General features: G+C 43.1%; 2 protein-coding genes across 7 annotated transcripts in view; one reads left to right on the top strand and one right to left on the bottom strand.

Moving 5' to 3' along the window:
- Positions 1-11,514, bottom strand: part of URB1 (URB1 ribosome biogenesis homolog) — a 64,246-nt gene extending 52,732 nt beyond the window's left edge. For 3 of the 5 annotated variants that reach the window (XR_009819220.1, XM_062001914.1, XM_062001929.1), the window contains exons 1-6: positions 11,367-11,514; positions 10,861-11,000; positions 9,060-9,211; positions 5,670-5,802; positions 3,188-3,284; positions 1,740-1,825 (exon numbers count right to left, since the gene is read on the bottom strand). Coding sequence is in view for 4 of the 5 variants with exons in the window: in XM_062001914.1 (XP_061857898.1) it covers positions 1,740-1,825; positions 3,188-3,284; positions 5,670-5,802; positions 9,060-9,211; positions 10,861-11,000; positions 11,367-11,496 (738 nt within the window). In the remaining variant the exon portion in view is untranslated. Of the gene's footprint in view, positions 1-1,739; positions 1,826-3,187; positions 3,285-3,630; positions 3,829-5,669; positions 5,803-9,059; positions 9,212-10,860; positions 11,001-11,366 lie in introns of those variants that run through there. The other 2 variants (XM_062001934.1, XM_062001941.1) reach the window with 2 other exon arrangements.
- A 10,012-nt stretch (positions 11,515-21,526) lies between these two features.
- The window catches only part of EVA1C (eva-1 homolog C), a 42,529-nt gene continuing 41,251 nt past the window's right edge, over positions 21,527-22,804 (top strand). The window contains exon 1 of one of the 2 annotated variants that reach the window (XM_062001901.1): positions 21,527-21,756. In XM_062001901.1, the coding sequence (XP_061857885.1) occupies positions 21,630-21,756 (127 nt within the window). In that variant the 5' untranslated portion in view covers positions 21,527-21,629. The remainder of the gene's footprint in view (positions 21,757-22,804) is intronic. The other variant, XM_062001893.1, reaches the window with a different exon arrangement.

The following is a 22,804-nucleotide window of genomic DNA, read 5'->3' as shown; positions in this document are numbered from 1 at the left end:
TCCTGTTCCCATCTTGATATGGTTGAAGCCATGAGATTCTACACCAACTTCTGCAAACACTGCACATGCTGGACAGGACAGACTTTCAACTAAAGAACACAGAATGTTATTCAGAGTACTGCTGACACAGATTAGGATCATGGAAATCTGCTGGTAGAGACACTAGAATCTGCTATATACAAAGCTGGAAAGAAAGAGGAAAACTCAGTGGAAGAAGTTTGCAGAAGTTCTCCTACTGTGTCTTCTTGTACACATTTTGTAATTCTCATTTTCCCTGCTAAACTGAAGCAGTCATACAGTGTGTCAGCTTTCACCAATAACAGCACACTACACAAGGTATGATTGCCACATGGGAAGAGCTTAATCCAGAAAACAAAGTTTCAAGGAAGTTTATTTTACATTTAAATGCTAGATTTTTATTTCTTCTTCTTCCAAGGTTGCTGCAATAGAAAAACAAAATAATACTGGCTTTAAATTGCAAGTTGTGAAAAGCCTGAGTCTGATGCAGGCTCTTATAGTTACACTCTAAATTGGAAACTACTTTTTTTTTCATTTTCTTAATTGGTCATACAACAGTTTGTGTAACATCGCTACAGTAATTCGAAACAGAGATTGAAAAACTACAGATGCTGGAAGTACAAATGGTTTTTTAATCATTTGTATAGAAATAAGTTTCTGGTGCAGTTGTTGATGCAGTTGCTGTTTCTGGTGCTGACACAGCAGCAACAAGCTGGTGCACCACAGTCAAACAAGAAGCACTGCCATGCTCAGAAGCTAAGGAAATGTAGTTTAGACTAAACCAACTCTCACACCTTTCATCAGTTCTGGTTTTCTGCTATATCATGAGATTACTTCTGTCTGCTATGAAAGAATCAGAAAAAACAACTTCTGACTTACCTCTCCAACAGTACTTTCTGATAGCAGGTGGAATGTACCCTTTCTTTTTCACAAAAATTTCTCTGATCTTGGGAAGACAATATTATGATAAGAATTTCCTTTTCTTCTACTCCACTAAGAAATACCTTTGAATTTACCTGCTGCAGCAGAAACCCTGCCATCGTAACAGCAAGTCCAAAGCCCAGATAACCACGACCACAGGACACAGCCTCAACAGAGCTCTGATATGACTGGTGGGGGAACACACACACCCTTCAGTTGCAACCAGGTAACTTCTAGAAACCCATTTCATGTCATGTCACAGTCCCTATATTAAAAACACACAAAATCCTTTTTCTCCTGGAAAGAAGACTTAGCTCTGAGCAAGGTAAAGATGTACAAAGACCTACTCAAATCTAGTTGACCTCTCCACTTTGGCATGAGACACATTAATTGAAGGACCAATCTTAACCGTCATTGGAAGTACCTAAAGGACTCTAGTTCTTTTGATGTTCAGGTTTCACACTGATTCAAACACAACCCATGAAACAAATAGAATCTGATGGGACACCACACACTAAAGATGAGTTGAAATTAGCATCCAAGTACAAGCTCTTGCAATGACTTCCTTCAAAAGAAGGCATGGGAAAACCATAACAAACTTCAGTCCTGAAACAGTAAGGCAGCCAAGCTATCAGCCTTCAAAAAACACTATCAGTAATGGATGCACTAACAAACCTCCAGCAGCACAGTGCCAGTATCTTAAAAAGCTGTACCTTTTCTGTGAAATTATGGCAAAAGTGTTTCCAGTAGCAAAGAAAACAGAAAACAAGGGACAATGCAGTTTCAAGAGTGTATCATACCTTAGTTCTCAGTGTGGAAAGTAGAAGATTGACAGTAGAAACTTTGTCTTCCTTTATTTCAGAGCGAAGTATATTGGGAACGAAATCTAAGAAGACATTTCAAGTGTTAAGCGTAAATGTGGAAGCTATTTTCATAGTAAAATGCTTCAGGGAATTCATACTCATTTCTCTTCAATGTCATATTATTTAACTTGTAGTTATATTTAAGGATTAATCGAAAGGCTGCAATCAGAGTTCAGAAGGATCGTGCATCTGTAACTACACTGATGAACAAGTAATGCTGCCAAATCTACTCTCACTGTAACTGGCTAATTTGATAACTTAGCTATTAACACTTAGTACAGCAGCATCTGTAAATTTCAAATGCATTTTGGGACCCAATGTGCTAGGCAGTATTTAAACATTTGAGTAAATGCCCATCATTTCCATTGAAGAACTCACAATTGTTTCACTGAGTGATTCTTCAGTGTTTGGAATTTACATCTCCAATCACATGCATCATCTTTTGGCTCACTTGCTCATTCCAAAATTAGAGAACTTCACTTTATAGAGAACTTCAGTATCTTACAGTATACACAAGCCAGCTGTGCTGACTGGGTCTATGTGTGTGCACTGACATTCCCTTTTCTGACAGAACTGAAGAACTGACAGCAATCAAAAGAAATCAGCAGCCCCCAAGGTAGCATGAACAATAACAGTAAATAAATGAAACTAAGTAAATAAAGAAGCTGATAGCTAATGCCTCCCTTTTTTTTTTAGAGCATTTCTAGATTGCTTCTGGATTCTTTCATAACCTTACCAAAGGGGTAGCAGCTCACAACTTGAGAAATACCAGCAGTATATTTCGAATCACTAAAGTCATCAGAAGTTTTACATTATCTGTAGCACATAATGGATTGAATACTAATCAAGTGTACAGAAGATTCAGCTTTGTGGATTCTCCTCCTTGTCAGTTCAGTTTGTCTACCTTCTCTAAAAGACACAAGTATAACATACTCCTGGGCTGCACTCCCATGTAATGCCCCCATAAAGAATGCAAAGGACATTACACTGCTCCCCTGAACCATTGACAAAAAGTGCTCTAATGCAGTACACAACAGTTGAGCTCTGCAAGGAGAGCAAGGAAACTAAAGTACATATAGTCTTTAAAAAAATTAATGCAATATATCCACTATTACTATGGCCTTTACCTTTCTTACATTTTTGTCACCAAAGGCTTTCTACTTTTTGAAAATTTTTGCAGATAGAAAACATTACTCTGAAGCAGAAGAGACACACACTAGAATACTGGACAAGTTTAAAGCTTTTCAGATAATAATATTAAAAAGATGTCTTATGTATCTTGTTAGTGCTGTTTAACCCATTCACATTTTGAATTAGCTCATATTTATTATCACTTATAAAAGATTCTGCCTTAAAAAAAAAACAAACAAGAAATTATGAAGTACCTTTTAATTCCAGCACCTGTGTCAAGATTGCATTGTCGCCAGTAATTAAAAAGGAGAGAGCAAACTGAATATAGGCCATACGGACATCAGGTCTTCCCTAACAAAGATAAAAGAAATTGTTAGCATACACTGTACAAAACTGCCAACAATTGATTATCTTTATAAGCACCATAAATAGGTAAGTTAAACAACTTCTTTACACATGCTGCCCATAGCCATACACATACATTTATACACAATACATCCAAGGTATATTCATTTGGAAAATTTCTAGCCTTAAGCAGGTAACAGTCTGTTACAAGTCAACATCAAAAAGGAAGGTGTCCTAGTTCACATTGTCTTTAATTCTCAATACACAGGATAGGCCATAAATGGAGAAAACCCCAAAATGTTAACAGTATATTCATGAGAAATCCTGTACACATATCACCGAATGTCCTCACTTCTGCACCACTTGGTACACTTGTCAATTCACAAAAATACTCAAGAACAGTAACGGCAGTAGTGCTGTTGCTGCAATTTCTCACTACACAGACTTCCAGAGCAGTGCCAGTCTTGGGAACTCTTGCTGCTCATTGCCATCTTTGAGCTGCAGTGCTTTAGCCACATCTCTCAGCTATCACAGCTGCTCATGGAGCTAGCTGGGTCATGCAACTTATGTCAGCTAAAAAAAAAAAACAAACACAAAATGGCCCTTAAAAAAGGGGTTAATCTGTTATAAAACTACAATTCAAGCACAGGTGAAATAGTAAAAGCTTTGCCTGGAAAACGATCATAGTATATGAACACAGGATCATAGAATGGCTTGTGTTGGAAGGGACCTTAAAGATAGTCTAGTATCAAGCCTCCTGTCATGGACAGGGACACCTTCCACCAGACCACATTGCCCAAAGCCCAATCCAACCTGGCGCTGAACATTTCCAGGGATGGGGCATCCACAACCTCTCTGGACATCCTGTTCCAGTGCCTCAGCATCCCCACAATAGAGAATTTCTTCCTAATATCTAATCTAAATCCATCCTCTTTCAGTTTAAAACCATTACTCCTCATCTTATCACTATATTCCCTGATGAGTCCATCCATGATGTATAATTTTTTTAAACTTGCCATGCAAAATTAAGTTGTCTGTCAAAATTCCTCAAAGAAGATAATGACTAGGCTCAACATAAGGCAGAAGTGATTCATGACAGGGCTGAAAGAAGAAACGAAGAGAAAGAAATGAGATTTTTCTATAGGCTTTGGCCCTGATATTTTTCTATTAAAAATTCACACCTGACAGTCACTTGTGACAAAAGAATTCCGCTGAAAGCTGAGCAAGAGTAAGACCCTCAATCTGTTTTTGTAAACTTTTTTCCTTGTACCTTACTTGCATATCTAATAAGCTTATGGTCTAATGACTGCATCCAGGCATTTAAATTTAAGGGGTGGACGTCCTCCTAAAGACAACTTCTGCAGTAAAGTCAAAACCCACAAAGTCTGACGTTCCTGAAATTGTAAATGGTGGTTTCAGGAAAAAAGGTGTGTGTTTGATTTTTTTGCCTTCTACTTGATTGCATTATACACAGTCTCCACAGATGGCAAAAATACAACACAAATGTACACATTCATTCTACAAGTCATCTTTAAAAACTAGAAACAATACAGCAGCTCTGAATTGTATTATTATACTTGGAATGACACATAAATATTCTTGTTCTAAAACACTGGTTCAGGTCAATCCTGATTATTTTTAACAGAGAGAAAACGAGAAATAGAAATTCCTCTTGGAAAAAAAAGAGAGTAGACTTTTTCTCCTCATTGGCATATTCTCCTTAAAGATTTCCACCAAGAGATTGTTTAAAATTTGAGGTTATGTTTTGAAATGCAATTACTCTGTACTGCAATTGGGCAAAATCCTCTCTCTATTAAAACATCTGCAGAACCCCCAACCTCCATTTATTTCAGTGGGATCAAACTGCAGTCCTTACATTGGAAAAGACTGAGCTCTTCCCAAACACAACAATGATTAGTTTTCAGAAGTTTACCGCAACTTTCTCTTAGACATTAAAAGGGCAGCCCACAGAAACAACAGATTTATTGAAACAGACAAAGTCCTTCATTGCTTTGCAGTAAATTCTACAAAGCAGCGTAGAAACAAGGTTATCCTGAGGAACCCTGCATCCTGACAAGATGAGAAAGACCAGCACAGGATGGAAAACAAAGCAAGCTGTACCTCAAGGGTGCAGGCCAGTTCTCCCGCTACTGCAGATAATCAAAAAACATTCCCTTGGGATTTCTTATTAAGTGGATGGGAATCTCTTGCCATACAGTCCTGCTATTCACTAGCAATAACCAAGAGGCATTTCATCTTGACACAGGACAGAAAGCAAGAGGTAAGTTCTGGCAGATAAAAATAAAGCAACGTTGGCTACAGCTTTGTTTTGAATACTTGGCAGAGGAAAACTGATGGAGCCATTCGTAGCACATCAGCAGCTTGATTTACCTTCTTACATCTTTTTTTCAATAATCCAGGCAGAAACTTATTATTGAAATCAAAATGGCTATACACATCCCTTGCTGAATCTGGCCCCTGAGCCACCATTGCTGACAAGAGGGTAAGGCACGCTCGGCTCATTCTAAAACAAAATGCAAAGGAAAATCCACAGGTTATTTCCATCATGACAGTTATACAAACAATCAAATCAAGAGATGAAAATTTAAAGAAAGACTTCTTCCCTGTAAAATAAATTATCTCGCTCTATGTCCAATATCCACCCAAGCCTTCAAAGTGTTTCAGATATGAAGCACTTTTGAGTCAGTCCCAAGACAAGCAACCAAAAGTAGCCTTGGTGTCATGTTTTTGCGAGGAGCTGCTTTTGCTTTGTAACAGGGGGAAGGGAGCTGCAATGCAGATCTGGTAAACAGTTCTCAAACTTTCCCTCAGGTCTGGGGTTCAGACCTACCTCCAGCCCGGCTGGGCCAATCTGGCGCCTGTCATCACTATTTAAGGACGGGAATTTGAGGTGCATGGAGGGGAGACAAAGGGAAGGGCAAGATGGAGGTGACCATGTGGACGCTGCAGCCAGGAAAAGACAGAAAGCGATGCTGGACCAGAGACATCGTTGCAGCCTGTGACTTCTTACAAGAAGTAAAGACCCTGTGACAGAGGGGATGAGAGCTGGAGACTCTGAGTAGGAGGGAGCAAGCAGTTTAGGCCCAACTTGGAGAAGATGAACTAGGGTTGGAGCAGCCTATGCAGGGCTGCTCAGTGTGTGGGAGACTCTGAGCTAGAGCAAGGGAGGACTGGTGAGGAGCACTTTTCCTCAGGAGTGTGATAAACATCAAGAGACATCAGGAAAAGACTGACTGCACCCCCTATTCCCTGCCTCCAGCACTGCTTATGGGGGGAGGCAGTAATGACACTGGGCTCAGTGCTCTGAGCCAGGGAAGAGAGAAGGGGTGGGGGAAAGGTGATCTTAAAGAGCTGGTTGAACTTCCATCATTCACTCTCCTCTGTATTATTTTCCAGTTGGATATTTCTGTTTGTTATGTTTTAGTTGCAGGTGGATTCAATTCAGTTTTCCTCCCCTAATCCATTTCGTCCAGGACTTTAAGCAGCAATTAAGCATCCCATGTCCTTCGGGAGTTCCGAAGTCTGGGGTACTTAAGTCTAATCATGTCCTTTTGTCCCTAGATGGGCCTACACCACAACACTTGTACAGCTCTCACTACACTTGATGGAAGCTTTAGCTGAATATATAATCGATCATTATGATGACAATCACAATACAAATTTAGGCAAACACAAATGTTATTGTACTATTGACAAAGAACTTTGGTTGTCTTTGTTAACACCCTATTTCTACAAGCGTATTTCATATGAGGAAAGGCTGCAGGAACTGAGGCTGTTTAGTCTGGAGATTGAGGGGTGATCATATTAACATTTATAAATATCTAAAGGGTGGGTGTCAGGATGTTGGGACAGCACTTTTTTCTATAGTAGACAGTAACAGGACAAGGGGTAGTGGGATGAAGCTGGAACACAAAAAGTTCCACTTAAACATAAGAAAAAACTATTTCACTGTTCAGGGGAGGGAGCCCTGGCACAGGTTGCCCAGAGGGGTTATGGAGTCTCCTTTCTTGGAGGTCTTCAACACCCGCATGGACATGTTCCTGTGCAATCTGATCTAGGTGACCCTGCTTCTGCAGGGGGGTTGGACTAGATGATCTCTAAAGGTCCCTTTCAATCCCTACCATTCTATGATTCTATGATTTCTTGGACAGAATCCCCAGTCCTGCAAATACTTATGCACTTACTGCCACAAGCAGGTCCATCAGAGCTGCAAGTGATGTTAAAGTTAAGGACACACACAGCACAGGACAAAACCAGACTGCACTTTTTGTGTTTAAGCTCAATGACAGAGGTTTTCTTCAGTTCAAGTATTCAGTATGGCCCCGTTGTGAACTTAATCCCAAGATCTACACTCAGATCTACACTCAGTTTTTCTTCTTACTCACTGACCACCGGCAAAAATTGCCTCAGAAAATAGAAGGGATGCTAAAACAACCAAAACCACTATTTTAGCCATGGGGAAGGAGGGCAGTGGGAAGAAGGGAAAAGGGCATGACTATTTATATTCTTTCCCAAAATTAAGCTGTTATGAGAGGCTGGATTTATAAAGTAGGATAAAAGGAAAAAAGTGCCAAAAATTAAGAACTTCTAAATTCATAGGAGTTTTTCAATGGCAACGTGGCAGGGCCATCAGGTACAAGTCTGAAGACGTCCATGATCTGTATAGCCACTGCCTATCAAGGGCTTTGGAATCTGTCTGTCATGTTTCATTCATGGATAATCTATAAGAAAGTCACTGATTAAAGCAAAAATCCCATCTAGACTCATCACAATAAAATCCCTTCACACATCAAAGATGTGGCACAGAAAAAGCAGAGCATACACCACCAGAAATGTGCAGCCTCCTCTATGCAGGTTCTAGGAGGATTTCTCCAAAACCTGTAATCGTTAAATGCTTAATAAGAAGTGCAGATCTCATATAGTTTCAAAATTTATTTACAATGTACCTATCCACCCATATTTGGGATTCTACGTACAGCTAAAATGCTTGTTGCAGTAAGATCAACTGAGTAGGGCAGGAAGCACAGTTGTGTCCATCAGCTGGAAAGCAGAAGATGCTCTCCTAAATTCTGGCTTGTCCAAAGACCAAAAGACAAGTCACTAGCATTGGGCAAGGCATTTCCAGTCTCTGTTTTTTTCTGTTCCTTCCTCTTTCTCCAACATTTGCATTAAAATGTCTCTGGCATTTGCAACTTCTCTCACCCCCTCCATCCACAGACCGTGAGAAACTGTAGATAACATGAGTGCTTCAACTGGTCTAAAATGGCATTAGAGTTAAGAGTCAGAAAAAGAAAGAAAAGGCAGTCTGAAAGGAAAAAAAATCTGACTACAAAAAATACAGGGAAATAAACCACTCAAGAACAGCTCCTTTAGACTGCTCAGCCTCTGTGAACTACAACACAGTCTGTTCCTCCCTGTTCCACACAGTACATTTCACTTCACAAACCAAGCATTATTAAAATAATAGATAAGACAGATACTAGACTCAAGATACCATCCACTTAACCTCTCACTATGACAGGCATAGCTGATGAAAACTGCATCCTCTGGAAAGTATCACCTTAGCATTAGATTGTGTATTGTATCAGAGCTACCTTGCAAAGACTTCCACATGCACTTATTTTATGGCATGTGAAACTACCATTAAATAAAGCTGAATTATTAGCAATAAGTCAAGATGAATTTTGCTGCATCTTGTATACGTGTTCAAGACCCAAACAGCCTCTCGGGATCAACCGCAACAGTTCAGAGAAGACTTACCTGTGATTTTCAGAATACAAAGCAGCATAGACCAATCTCATGTAGGAATGAATCAACTTTTTTACTATGTTCATTCCCACAACAGAAAAATGGGAGAGGTCACTGGCTGTCCTCAGTAAAATGGCTTCTAGAGCTTGAAAGACTAACAGCATCTGTAAGACACAGAAACATGTTAATATCTGCCAACATCAGTCATAGTTTGAAATTATTAGCTGAGTAAAAAGTAACAAACACTGTCAAAACAGAGTAACCGCACCACAAGAGGAAAATTTCCACATATGAAGGTTAAGTTTCTTAAATGAATGCTTCCTCTTCTAAAGGTTTAGTTCTGAGAGTGTGAATTTTCAAGGAAGCCCCTATACAGATAATATATGAAAGACCACTGAACTACAGGAGATTAGTTGACTCATCTTTTTTTTCAGTTGCTGAACTCATGAAATTCAGATAACCTGTGCTGAAAGCCCAAGCCAATGTGCCGACTGACAGCCTGTACAATCCTAGACAAATAAACTTAACATAAATACTTCTCAACTGTGAATTGAGATAAACATAAATATACACAATTCACCTACATAAGCACAACAGCTGCTTCTGGAATACAAACATGAATTGCAGCACAAATCTGATGGAATAAGACCTAGGGCAAACAAACCAATGCTTTAATAGACAACTGCTAGTAACTGTATGATGAAACAATGAAATGAGCTGGAGAAAACCATTTGAGCTGATCTTGAATTGGAAGTAACTCCTTCTAGGCGGATCCAAAGTCTACACAACACTGGAACAGTATTCATTACAGTAAAAGGATCTGGAAGAACTCATGTATGTCATTGAACATGACAGAGGTCACCACTACACAGACAAAAACAATGACCTAGAGCAAAGATCAACAAGTGGAAATTAAAAGGAACACCATTCAATTTTACATTGTGAGAAGATTTAATAATGCTGCGTCAGTATTCACTGCGAAAAGTTTTTTGATTCTTTGTTCTTTCATCGTATTGTGATGAGGAGAAATTGTGTCCAGCTCAGAAGAGAAAAATGAGATCAACTTTACCACTAGCTTCTTAGAAATCATAGAATGGTAGGGTTGGAAGGGACCTTTACAGATCATCTAGTCCAACCCCCCTGCAGAGGCAGGTCAATCTAGATAAGGTCACATAGGAACATGTCCAAGTGGGTCTTGTAGACCTCCAAGGAAGGAGACTACACACCCTCCCTGGGCATCCTGTGCCAGGGTTCCCTCACCCTCACAGTGGAATAGTTTTTCCTTATATTTAAATGGAACTTTTCGTGTTCCAGTTTCATCCCATTACCCCTTGTCCTGTTGCTAGATACAACAGAAAAAAGGGATGCCCCAACCTCCTGACACCTACCATTTAGATATTTGTAAATATTAATGAGATCTCCTCTATCAGGGAGATGTCTTGTTATCTAAAAACAATTACTTTCATTGGACTATTTCCCTTTCGTTTAACTGCTTCTGTTGACCCTCATTTCATAAATGGTCTTCTGATAACACTGTAAGAACCTTAACAGCTTGATTTTAGCAGGATGGCTGGTTGGGCTATCATTAAAACCAAGAATATTTGGATGTCCACTGAAAGGGACATTTCGCAGTGCTTCTGGCACTGAGAATTCCGGGAAAAAAAAATAAGGAAACACAAAACGACAAATGTAAACCCATGGCAAATTATATTAGAGTCATGTATGCTGCAAAGCATTTCTTCAGCGGTTCCTCTCCCAGCTGGGACACACACTAACAGCGGTTATTAAACTCTGACACTCTCAGCCAACCTACTTCACTTTCAGGCTTCCTTTCTCCGTCCAGAAGTTTGAATATTTCGGCACACTCCATGGAAATTTTTACGTATCCCTCCACGACATCGTACACTTCAGGTGACGGTAGCGTTTTAGCGACGGTGATGAAGGTCTCCAGACCTGCAAATACCCGAATTTCACGCGGGGAGCTGAGGCCTGGCGTGTGTCACGCTGCAATCCGTTCCCCGGGGCCCAGCCACGCCGGCGCTGCCGGCCGGTGTCGGCGGCGAGCCCAAGCCGTGCGGGAGCACCATGTGCCCACGGCACAGCAACAGCGACTGTCATCACCATCATCATCATCATCATCCCCACGACGTCGCTCCAGGGTGAGGAGTCGCTCTCGGGCTCCCTGGAGAGCCGCTCCAGCCCTCGCTGTGCCGGTGGAACACGCCTTCGCCTCCCTATCGCATCGCGTCTCCCCGCACCGCACCGCAGCCCCGGGCACAGGCAGAGCCGAGCACCACCCGCCCCGGCCCGGCCCCTCACCCTTGCCGGCGGTGGCAGGATCCCGCAGCAGCGACTTGAAGCGGGTGCCGTTAAACTCCTCCTCCGGTAGACAGGTTCGCTTCTCGGCCGGCGTGCCGGCCGCGGGCTCGGCCCGCCGCTTCCCAGCCATGCTGCTGCCGCTGCTCCGCCAAGGCTGCCCCGGAAGCAGCCGCCGCGCCTCGGCAGGAAGAGGCGACGGCAGCGGCGTCCTCTGCGCCGGGCCCCGCGAGAGTGGGAGGCGATGGTGCGGCCGGGCCCTGAGTGAGAGCGGCGGGCTGGGGCAGCGGGGCCGCTGATTCGGCTGCCGCATGCAAAGGCGGCCTGACCAGCCCCCGCCCGAATCGGGCCGGTATCTCTCTCTCAGGCGTCACTGCTACTCCCGCCTGTGCTCTGTTTTGCGGCTCGTACGGAGCCCGCTGCCCAGCAGCCCAGCGTCCCGGCCTCCCTTTCGGGGCTTGCCTCCTAGAAAATGCGCCCGCTCCGGGGTCCCCCTCGGCTGGCATGGTTTTAGTTTCATGAGGCGGCTGTGAGCACTTGGCCGCTCTTTTCTACTGATGGACCTGATCTAGGTGAACCTGCTTCTCCAGGGCGGTTGGACTGGATGATCTCTGAATGTCCCTTCCAACCCTACCATTCTACAATTCTCTTGATTCTGTGGCAGTTGGCACTTGCTTGCCCAAAACTGCCCTGTGCATATTGCTATTGCTCGTCTGACAGCTGCCGTCTTGGCGGGGCCTTCAGTCCCTGGGCAGAAAAGCAAAGGCACTTGGTACTTGTGTGTGCATAAAAGCATGAGCTACTCTGTGTCATGGGTATGCATTTGATTGTTGGAGTAATCGGTGCTCAAGTTGACAAAAAGAGTTAAAAATAGCTATCACACCTTTTCTCTCCTTCCACTTCCCTCTCAGGGTATGTTGGTCCTCTCATCTGAAGCACAGCTACTAGTACCACTGAGGTGTGAAAGCTACTGGAAAAAGAGGGACTTCAAAAGCAGATCTCCAGCACCCTGCAATAATCTCTGATCCATTGCTGCTTGCAAGGCCAAGCTGGTTTTTGTCTCCAGTAGCATCACAGATATTCACAGGACTGCAGTCCTATGCAGTCCTGATACAAGGAGGTGCAAACTTTGGGATTGAAGGATGAAGCATGGAGTGCCAGGAAGCAGGGAGAAGAGAGAACTTCCTCAGATAATAGGGAAAAGGTAAAATGACTGTCTTTTGCAAGAGCAATGGTCATAATCTGCTTTCTAATTATCAGGACATTTTTCCATTAGATTTTTAAATCTGTCTGGTTAAAATGACTCATATAAACACTAGCAATTACAAAGCAGTAACAAGACACTATGCAAGGGTACAGGTCGCCTGTCAGCTGTGAAACATTGTTCTTTAGACTTAACTAGAAATCAGAGGTTTTGCTTTCAACAAGTTATTCCAGGAGAAGCACGGCAATAAGGAGGAATGGAAAATGTCTTGTCCTGATAAACACTTAGATATGAAATGCCAACAGTTGAAACAATACTGGAAGATAAAGGAGATTGTTATGTCAGTAAGAGAAAATGAAAGTCAAATCATAGACTTATCCTAAGTGGATACTTTTCCCTAATTTTAAGTAATAAATAACAGCAACCTGATATTTTTCCTGACATGAGTTTTTGTCAAAACTGTTTTTTTTTTAAAAAAAAAAAAAGTTTAAAAAAAAAAAAGTGATCCAGAAGAGGGCAACATTAACAGCCATTCTAAGATTTACTTTAATGTTGATGGAAGATGATGTGATATTTTGGGAACAGATACTGCAGTAAAATAAAAGAAAGTTAAGTTAGAAAGCACAGAATAGTAAAATAAAAGGAGTAAATGACACTGGGGGGAAAAAAGGTAAAAATATGAATTGCTAGATACTAGGTACAAGGGCTTTCTTAAAGTAGTTTAGAAGAACATGGCTAAAAAGCATCTTGATGCTAGTGACATCATACTCCAAACTCTGCTTATCATTTTGGATATTTCTGGATATTTTGAAATTTTAACTCAGTAGATTTCAGCTATTTTTTCTGCTTATTTAGATGGCAGTTTCACTTGGAATTCACTATAGTATAGCAAATTCTATGCAAAGACACAGACTGTTAAGTTCTTCCATAAAATATTATTGATGGGTTGTTCTGGATGATGGGAATCCTTTGTTTCAACCTACAATTTTCTTGAAAATTAATTGGAGGTATTCAGATATACAAACACATTTATAATTCCAGAAACTGGAGGAGGCACATAATATGGAAAGCAAGTAACATTCTCAAGAGGAGTTGTTTTGGTTTTGAGGAGATGAAAAGCAAGGCTAGAGCTAGTAGAACTGAAATGAAAAAAAAAGATTTAGCACAACTTTCAAAAGGGCTCAAAGCACCCATACTGATATCTTCCAGGTGAAAGTCATAGCTGTCAGACTTAATAAGCCTATCAACACACCAGATTTCACAGAGTGTCTACTAGAAAAATATTACTGCAAAATGCTAATGAAAATTATTTTAATTTCAGCTTTAAATTAAATTATTCTCTCCCCTCACTGCTTAAGTAGCTGTCATAGGTTTTAATGAGGATGATGAAGAAGACTGTTAGTTTCACTTAAGCCAGATTACTCCCACGTTCTTGCCATAGTGTCCTTTGAATCCCACATCCTTTTCTTTCTCTGTTCTATCTTTGACAACTTTCATCCCCTAAGTCTGTTTTTTGGCAAGCTCCATTCGTGGAGGACCAATTAAAGAATAAGACATCAAGCTCAGACAAAGTTCATCTGCTCTGTTGTGCATACATGTTTAACAGATATAAGCAATGAATGAGTCAAGTAGTATTTTCTGAGCTGCCCAGTTTTCAATGAATTGAAATATACTTTTGTGATTCTTGCCAGATGAACGTGTATTCATCTCCAAGATACACATTGCCCCTTTGGCATCTGCAAGTCGGAAAAATAATTCTCAGTCCCTTGCATGAACCTTAGCTCTTGCCCTTGTTCAATGAACAGTTCCAAATACAAAACTAATGGAGCCAGCTGACCCTTTCCTGCATCAGTCCTCTGAAATCTTTACTGCCTTGAACACTATCTAAGGTTAGAATCTGCACTCCTGGCTTTCTCCCTAATCAGCCTTTGTCTCCCAAACTTGAACATTATTCCTTGCTCTAGGATCCTTACTCACTCAATCCTGAAGACATTGGCTTTAGACTTCTCTTTAAGTATGGGTCTATCAGCAACCCTACTTATAGGGAGTCACTCATCTGTTCCCAGCCTGGAGATCAGGCTGAGTTTAGCAAGTGTCACCATGGGCATGGTTAGGGAATGATATAAATTCCTATCAACAGACTTAAGTTTGAGGGCTTGCATAGCAGATACTGCTGAGCTATAGCTAACTGCTAGAGACAGGGGCTGGGTGAGCAGAACAGGAGTGTTTATGGCTGAAATCATAAAACAGACCTTGATGAAACTATTGCATAAGATGTAGCCTAATCTAGCAAAACAGATATTGTCTTTAGGATTGCATGAGTGAGGAGCCTGGAGTGAGGAATAATGTTCAAGTTTGTAAGATAAACCAGTCTTGACCTTATAAAACTACTGAGGTTTGCTTTAGTAGAGCCCCTGCCTGTTACAGTACTCTGTTACTGCTCTCAGTGCTAGGACATAAAGACCATACATGATCCGTGATCCCCTACTCCACACTGACTGTGGTCCAGACCATGTAGGAAATGCAGTAGCTTCTTATCATAAGTTTTTTATTTGATGTATAAATTAACTACAGAAAGCATTGAGAGGGACTGAATTTCATCAAAAATCACACCTTTGAAATTTCTTTTCTCAGTGTTCTTTCATGGTTCACAGAATTATTTCACAGAAAAATTTCCTTCAGTTTTTCCTAAAATTTCAAGTTCTTGTGTGCATTATAGCTGTTTATCATACTTTCCTGCTTCCCAGCCTCTGACACTTGAAGTACTGGATCACAGAGAGAGTGGATGCTGCCAAGAGATGGGCTAAGTGTCAGGACCACTTCCTCAACACAGCCTCGCAAGAAGGGAATATTCCCAAAACAGCCCAACATGATCACCACTTCATCACCACATGCCCATGTTCCCTGTGCCCCGTAATCCTACCACCCTTGCTCCGATCAGCTCAGTGCCAGATCACACATGGAGATGACAGATATTGCAGTGCTTGACTTCCAGAAGTTTAGAAACAAGGGGTGGGGGTGAAGCACAGGACTGGTATATGGACTCAGGAGCTGTGTGGGCAGGCTAGGCCGAGGCAGTGACCCTAGTGAAACTGTCCATAAGCAGTTACAGCAATTTAGGAAAACCACAACTTTTTTCTTCTCTTCATGCTGAAAAACAAAATCACCCCTCCTCCTCCTTCAGTCTCTTAGTTATTTCAGCTGGAGCAGCACTTCTGTGAAGAGCTAAAGGAGTGCATCTTAAAACCTGACTAATGACAGTTTATCTTCCCTCCCGTTACACTAGAGCCCTGTTGATGTCAAAGGACCTAACTCTCCTGCGGCGTCAGCAGTACGAACATGCATTAGCACCAGGGTTTTGAGCCAGGGCACAGTATGAGTCGGGAATCAGGCTGCTTGCCCAGCTGCTGAAAGCAGATGGAAAGATCAGAAAAGGAAGGAAGAGGACAGAAGAGTGGGAAAGTTAGTGAGTAGGCTGGGGAGGAGAGCTAGAGGGAGAAGAGCTTGAAGATGTAGAAGCTGAAAATAGCTATGGGTGTCTACTTGCGATTAACTGAATAAACCCTTTAGTTCGATGTACAGAAGAGGACCTTTGGCACTCTGGGATCTTCTCATGCCCTCTGAAATCCTCCCCACCTTCTACACATGGAATAATCTTCAAACATCATAAGCCTCAGTCACTGAGCATCTTTTCAGAATTTACCATTGAACCCTTACAGTCCTGAGAGGAAAAACAAGCACTTAGAAACAATGCAACAGTATTTTCAAATCTAATTTCTTGCTTTTAATTTTGGGGTGCTCAAATTGAATTAGTGTGAGGTCTGGATCTCAAATCTATTAACTCTCACTGATTAGATATTCTTTTCTGAAACACTACAGTTTCACATGCCTTTGCAGACCGAACTTGAGAGACCTTGAGGCCTGATTTCCCAAGGCCTTTGGAAAAGCCATCCCTTTTTCAGTGCTTTGACATTGATTCTGTGGTTTTGAAAAGCTGCCGTCTCAAATTTCAAGTACACAAATTCATTAGTCATTTTAGGAAATCTTAGCCTAAATACATATTAAAGGAGAAACAGTGACAACAACCAGCCAAAAGTCAGGCTCATAAACCCGTAATAAGGCACTTTTACAAGTAAACAGGCTGATTTCCAAGCCTCTCATCCACCCAGCAGCTCTGTCCTAACGTCCTTCCTAAACCCAGAGGCAAGACACAGAGTCTTTTCTAGTCCATCTTTGAAGTGACAAGGGATGACTTCTGTGCTTTAAGAGGACAAAAACAACAAAGCCAGGACCTTTTCCTCAGCGTGTTTGTTCTTCCTCCATCTTAGGTCTTTTTTTCTCTTGTTTCCAGCAGTAAGCTCTGTAAGATAGGACGTGCCTCTTATTTCGTGTCTATACAAGTGCCCAGGTGTAGTGCTAGAAAAAGTAATCTGTATATAGGAGAGGTGCCAGTAAGACTGGCAGCATTCAGGAGGATGAGGAGCAGTGACCTTTTTGCTGATTGCAGTGAGGAAGCTGGAATGAGATTTCATTCAGATGGTATGAAACATGAGAGGATTGGTTTTACAGACTTCATGTGTTACATCTTCTGTTTTGTGAAGTGGTCAGGGTCTCTGTGACATGATTAGCTTGGTCAAGAGCTAACTATGCAGGAAGCAGCTTATGACCACAAAACTCTAAACTTGTTAGCTAACTTAGCTCTTCTCTGAAGTGAGTCAAATAGTGGCAGAAAATAGCAAACGTTTCTCCCATTTCTAAACCTGTTGGGTGAAGTACTGTATTCTGTATTCATTCAGACATCTGCTTACACAGATGAGAATGTTTTCCAACTGCAGCTCACAGAATTGCTCCTCTCAAGTTCAAATTACTGTACACTTGAAGATCTTGTTAGAACTTAAAATCTGTAGCACTCTGTGAGAGCTTACAGCATCCAAAACACATTTAGAATTTAAAAAATAGAAGAGAGGCTTCTCTACCACTACTTTCATTCTTGTATCCATAGAAATAGAGGTTGAATTGGGAAAAATGTGCTATCTTATTTTAAATAATTGCCATATAGTGATTACTGTAAAGCATGTGCTTTGTTTTAACTGGTCTGACTCTCATTTCCATAGAAACAGAGAGAGGATAGCAGCCCACTTGTTTGAACTGTCTTGTAGATTTCATCAGTGTCAGAAGGCAGGAATATAAAGCATTTTAAAATGTGGGAAAAGTCTGGGAGTTTGTACGTAGTTTTTTTTTAATTATTTGACCCCTAAAAGCCAAAGAGAACATTAGTGAACTTCTTGGACACTGTGTTCTGGGAAAAGAGAATGCAAATCATCACCCAATAAATGTATCATGAAGAAAAGAGGAGGAAAAAACAGTAGGAGGTATGGAGATATGTATATGTATGTGTGAAAGGTATTTATGATATGGTATGTTTCTTATAATTTTTGTTGTTGTGCTATAAATCTTGTGGTTTTTGTACTAATAGAAAATTTAGGATGTCTGTACTCAACTGTCTTCTTCTATTTCACTGTTTGTTTATTTCCTAACTGACAACACTAATTTTATTTTAATTTCCATACCCTAAGCCATGCCATGAGCTTCAAATTTGCAGTTTGGCTGAAGTTCAGAGAAAAGTGAACAATACAGAGAAAAAGAAATTAAAAGCTCAGATTTTGGCTTTGCTTTTGCAAAACTTCATGCAACAATGCAGTTCTTGCATTTTTGACACTGTGAAATTGTTTCTTTTCTACCCAAGTTCGAAAGAGAGAAACTGTTTGAAGCAGACATGGTATCTAGCCTGGATTCTAACCTATAGGCTTTCATTTTTTTCTTTGGGGAAAACCCAAATCTCACTCCTGTTGCTCATAAGGAAAGGCCAAGGCTGAAAGACACTGTAATTCTACAAGCTGAACATGTCTGGATTAGTTATATTGTCTTTCAGCTACTGAGCATTGCCAGCTTGTAGATGCTGCTTTCAAGGCTATAGCAAAGAAACATATTCAGCCCATCAAAGAAACATTCTGCACATTCTTCCTCTCTACCTTAGTGTTTGACACTTCTGTCTCTTAACTATCGAAGCATTATCCATAGAAGGAAATAGCAGACATTATCAAAAACATTGCAGATTTTAGGTTACTGTTGAAAAGCAAAGTACCCTCCCATTCAGGGGAGAAGAAATAAAAACAAAACAAAAAAGGAAAAATGGTCAATGCCATTTTACTGAAAGCAAAACATGTCTTCGATTCCTATTGGCTGTAATATCCCTAAGTTGCTCTCCTTCATAAAAAGGCTTCCCTAAAAGACAGATATCTACATCTAGGAGCACCCAGCTGCCTCTTGTGTTGTTATTCAGCCCTCACTGCCTCACTTCCCTGGAGGTTACCTACAATGTTTAGAATCCATCCCAGTTCAGTCATTCCACTTGAAAACTGCCTTTGCCTCTGGGTTATACCTGCACAGTGCCAAAAGTATACCAGGCTCATTCCTGCACCACTGGATGATCTTTTTCTTACAGCACCACGGGGTTAGGAAAGGCAAACGTTATCTCATTGGAAAGAGAAGATTCACAGCTTCTCATTAGGCAAACAGCCTGGCAGAAGCTTCTGATTCAAAGCCTTTCAAGCATGAGTAGAGCATATTTCTTAGTGATTTTTGACATTTTATATATTCTTCTGCATTGATTGTGTACTTGTCACAGATCCATTGTCTACTCAGAGTTGCACACAGCAGACTGAGTTGCCATCCTTGCCATCGATCTTCCAGGGATTAGTGAGCAATTCAGAGAGGAGGAGGGGACCACTTCCTGTTAGAGCTACAGCATATGAGATATACCTGTCTTTGCATTGACTGTACAGGGAGTGAGAGTCTGGCATCCTAAAGCCATAGATTGTCTGAGTGCATACTTGAAGTCATGATAGATATGTAGTTATGGTAGACACAGCAGGTAGGAACTTAGGGTAGACAAATCAGTTTAATCATACAGACACCCTTCTCAAAGATCTGAATCTGGCTCCAAATGCTTACTGTTATGGAGGCGTAAAAATCTGTGCTACTTACAACATTCCCCTGGCATTCATTTCTGCCTTTGGTGGAAGTTACCTGTGACAGCAAGTGCAGAACCTGTCACATTAAATGAGTATATCATTGGCGAGATCAAGGGAAAAAATGAGAGGAGTAGGTAGGAGAGTCCCACAAGTCTCCTTCCAGTACTACAGTTGGAAGGCACAGGCTAACCTGGTTCAGTCCTGAGGTAAACACTGTCTTTATCCGAAGCAGCCAGAAGGAAGATCTTCACACACCTGGCAGAGCTACTGTTCTCTCTTCTCATTCATCATGTTTGCAGTTGCAGATGCTTCAGAGCAACTCCATTTAATCCTGTTATTTCGGCATCTTTGATCCCATTTATCTAAGTTCAGTAAAACTTGATGGAATGTCCCTGACCTCAGGCAGGTGCGTGTGAAACCTGGTTTGCTCTTATCTGCCCAAGACTAAGGAAGTGTGATTATAGTGTATATGTTACCTGGTTGTTGTTCTATGTGTGAGAGGGAACAAAGTGGGTTCAGATTGAAACATGAAGTTCAAGCTGGTCAAAGTTCAGTGTAACCTCCAGAAAGTTTGGAAATTCAAATCTGGACATGATCCAACCTCAGTTGGAGCAGGAGGAGAGCAACGGATTTAACAGAATTAGTTTGGTTCCGTCATCTCTCACCTCATGTTTTTTTTTTTTCAGGAGAAAGATCAGTATGAACATGCATGCCAGGATGTAAACAGATAGATGTTCTTGCCTATCCACTTTGTACCCAAGCACAACTGCAGGGCAGAAGATGCTTTCATGCCCTGTTTCCATTGTTGCTTCTAGGCTGTCTTTCCTGAGGGCAGCTTTTACAGGAACTCGAAACCACTGTCCTGAATTGTTCTTTTTAGTCCTTTGTGAACTTCAGATTGTATTTGAGGTGGCTTACAAAGTTGTAATGATAGTTTGTTTGAACTTCCCACTGGTTTACTTTTCAGTCTCACAAAAGATTTCAGGGAACAACCTGAACTCTCTCAAACTAACTTCAAGATGTTTTCTCACTTTGCAAGGAAAACTTTAAGCAAGCCTACACACTTCAAACTCAGCTATGCTGAACTGTGTGAGTCTTAAAGCTAAGGGCTGTGGTAAGATGTTGTCTGGCAACAACTTGAGGAAACAGAGGAAGGGAAAGTTTCTTTTGCAACATGGAAGAGTCGGGGACATTTCTTAGCATAGGTGTTTGCCCACTAAAAGCCTTTATCCAGACACCCTGCCTGACATAGCTGCCAGATGGATTTTCCCCAGAGACCTGTTAGCCAAAGTATAAGGACAGGAGCTGTGCTGGAGCATTAGGCTCAGCAGGGTCTGGCATATGGGGCAAGGAGGTCTGAAGGAGGGAAGGTAGGGAAGTTGTGCTGCCAGCGGACGGGGAGTGACGGTCAGCATCTTGCCACCTGTCTCGAGAAAAATACAAAGAGAAGCAGAGAAATGTTGTCACATGAGACGGGGATGTGTTAAGTCCGTGACAGTCCTCCAACCATTGCCAAAGCAGGAATGAGGGGGGAAACAAGTCACAAATAAAGCCCTTCGCGCAGGGCGCGAAGACGAAATCGTGCCTCTTGGCCAAGAGGGAGGTGCCGGGACCTCGAACTGCCCGGAGAGGGGTGGAGAGAGCCGGGGGAGGGCGGGCGAGGTGCAGCCGGGTCTGACTCAGCCCGGCCCGCACGATGTGCGTTGAGGGCAGTGCCAGGCACGGCGCGGCCAAGAAGCCGCTTCTGTTCCCCATCGCCCTCGCGGGCTCCCCCGCGGCGGCAGCGACGCGCCTCCCGGGACCCCCTCCCGCCGCGGCTGGGGGAGGCTGCGTTGCGGCCTCGGGCAGGGCTGCTCCGCCCTCCTCCTGCTCCCCGCCGTCCGCTCGGTGCCGGGGCAGCCGGCGCTGCCCCGCGGCGGAGGGCGCCCGGCGGGCCGGGGGTGGCCGTGCCGCCAGCCGGGGCCGGCTCCATCATGTGAGGCGGCGGGTCTGCGCCCCCCCCAGCCCCGAGCTGCCCTCTTCCGCATCATGAGGGAAGGGGATGCGGGGCGGCACCCACGCCGGAGACAGGTAGAGCCCGGGCGGCTCCTCCGCCTCTTCTCCTGCGTTATCCTCGTGTGCAGCGCGGAGGTCGCGGCGCTCGCCGACTTCTCAGGTACGAGGCGGGCCCACCGGCCGCGGCGGGAGGGGCGGCACCCACTAGCGGTCCCTCGGGACACGCTGCCCGGCGCGGGGGACTCTGTGGGGCTGCGCGGCGGGCGCCGGGGCAGGAGGAAGGTGGGCAGGGGTCTGCCGTCCGTCCCGCCCCTCGGAGGGCAGCCGTCGTACCCCGGCACCCCGGACAGGCGCGGCCGTGAGGTTGCCGGCGCTCTCTGCGCTTCTCAGCCTCCGGCGCTGTTCGGCCCCGTGGCGGACCCCGCCCGAAGCTGCTCGGAAAGCTGCGTAGTGACCGGCACGTCGTGTCCCAGCGCCGGAACGCGGGCCTGTACCCAGGAGAGCACGGGCGCAGGATTCAGATATGCCGTAGCTGTGGAGCCCCTGCGAAGGAGGGGAGGGAGGAGGAGAGGATTAAGGGCTTCCAGAGGGGTCAAGTGGGAAGGGACGCGAGGACTTGAACTGTCAGTTTCTTCTCAGCAGCGTGGTGGGAAAGCTATGCTCGAATCGGCCAGGGCCTGACCCAAAGTGCGTGGAAGTCCCTGGAAAGATTCCCATTTTCTCCTGGAGACTTGGAGTCGGGCCCTGAGTAAGCCGTCCTTAACTCTGGTAGCCAACAAACGCTGCACTTCTCTCTGGGAGGATGTTTCACCTAGTAACACTGGGATGGTGAGAGTGGCTTCAAAGTGAGCAGGCACTAGCTGTCAGTCAGAAATCACATATGCGATCTCTGCAAAGGTGCTGTGACAGTGCAGAATGAAGTGACTGTAGAAACTGGAAAGCTATCCTTGTTTCCAGCAGAAACAAGAAGCAATCTTTCTTTTCTGTTTGAGAAAACCGCACTCTTGTAACTTCTCCTGTGCTCCAGGACACATTGCTGCTGTTACAGAGTCATTCAGGAGAGCAGTTTATCTCCTTTCGATATTTCACAGTAAGCACAGCATATTCCTGGCAGTAGCAAGCTTAAGGAATTGCCTCTAGGAGAGAATGCAAAGCTTACCCTTAATGAACGGAGCAGAACTTTCCAAAAGGCAGTCGGGTGCCCCAGC

This window comes from Colius striatus, chromosome 1 (assembly GCF_028858725.1).
Source record: "Colius striatus isolate bColStr4 chromosome 1, bColStr4.1.hap1, whole genome shotgun sequence".
Taxonomy (NCBI): domain Eukaryota; kingdom Metazoa; phylum Chordata; class Aves; order Coliiformes; family Coliidae; genus Colius; species Colius striatus.
The sequence above is the reverse complement of the archived record's forward strand: the minus strand, read 5'-3'. Positions and strand labels throughout refer to the sequence as shown.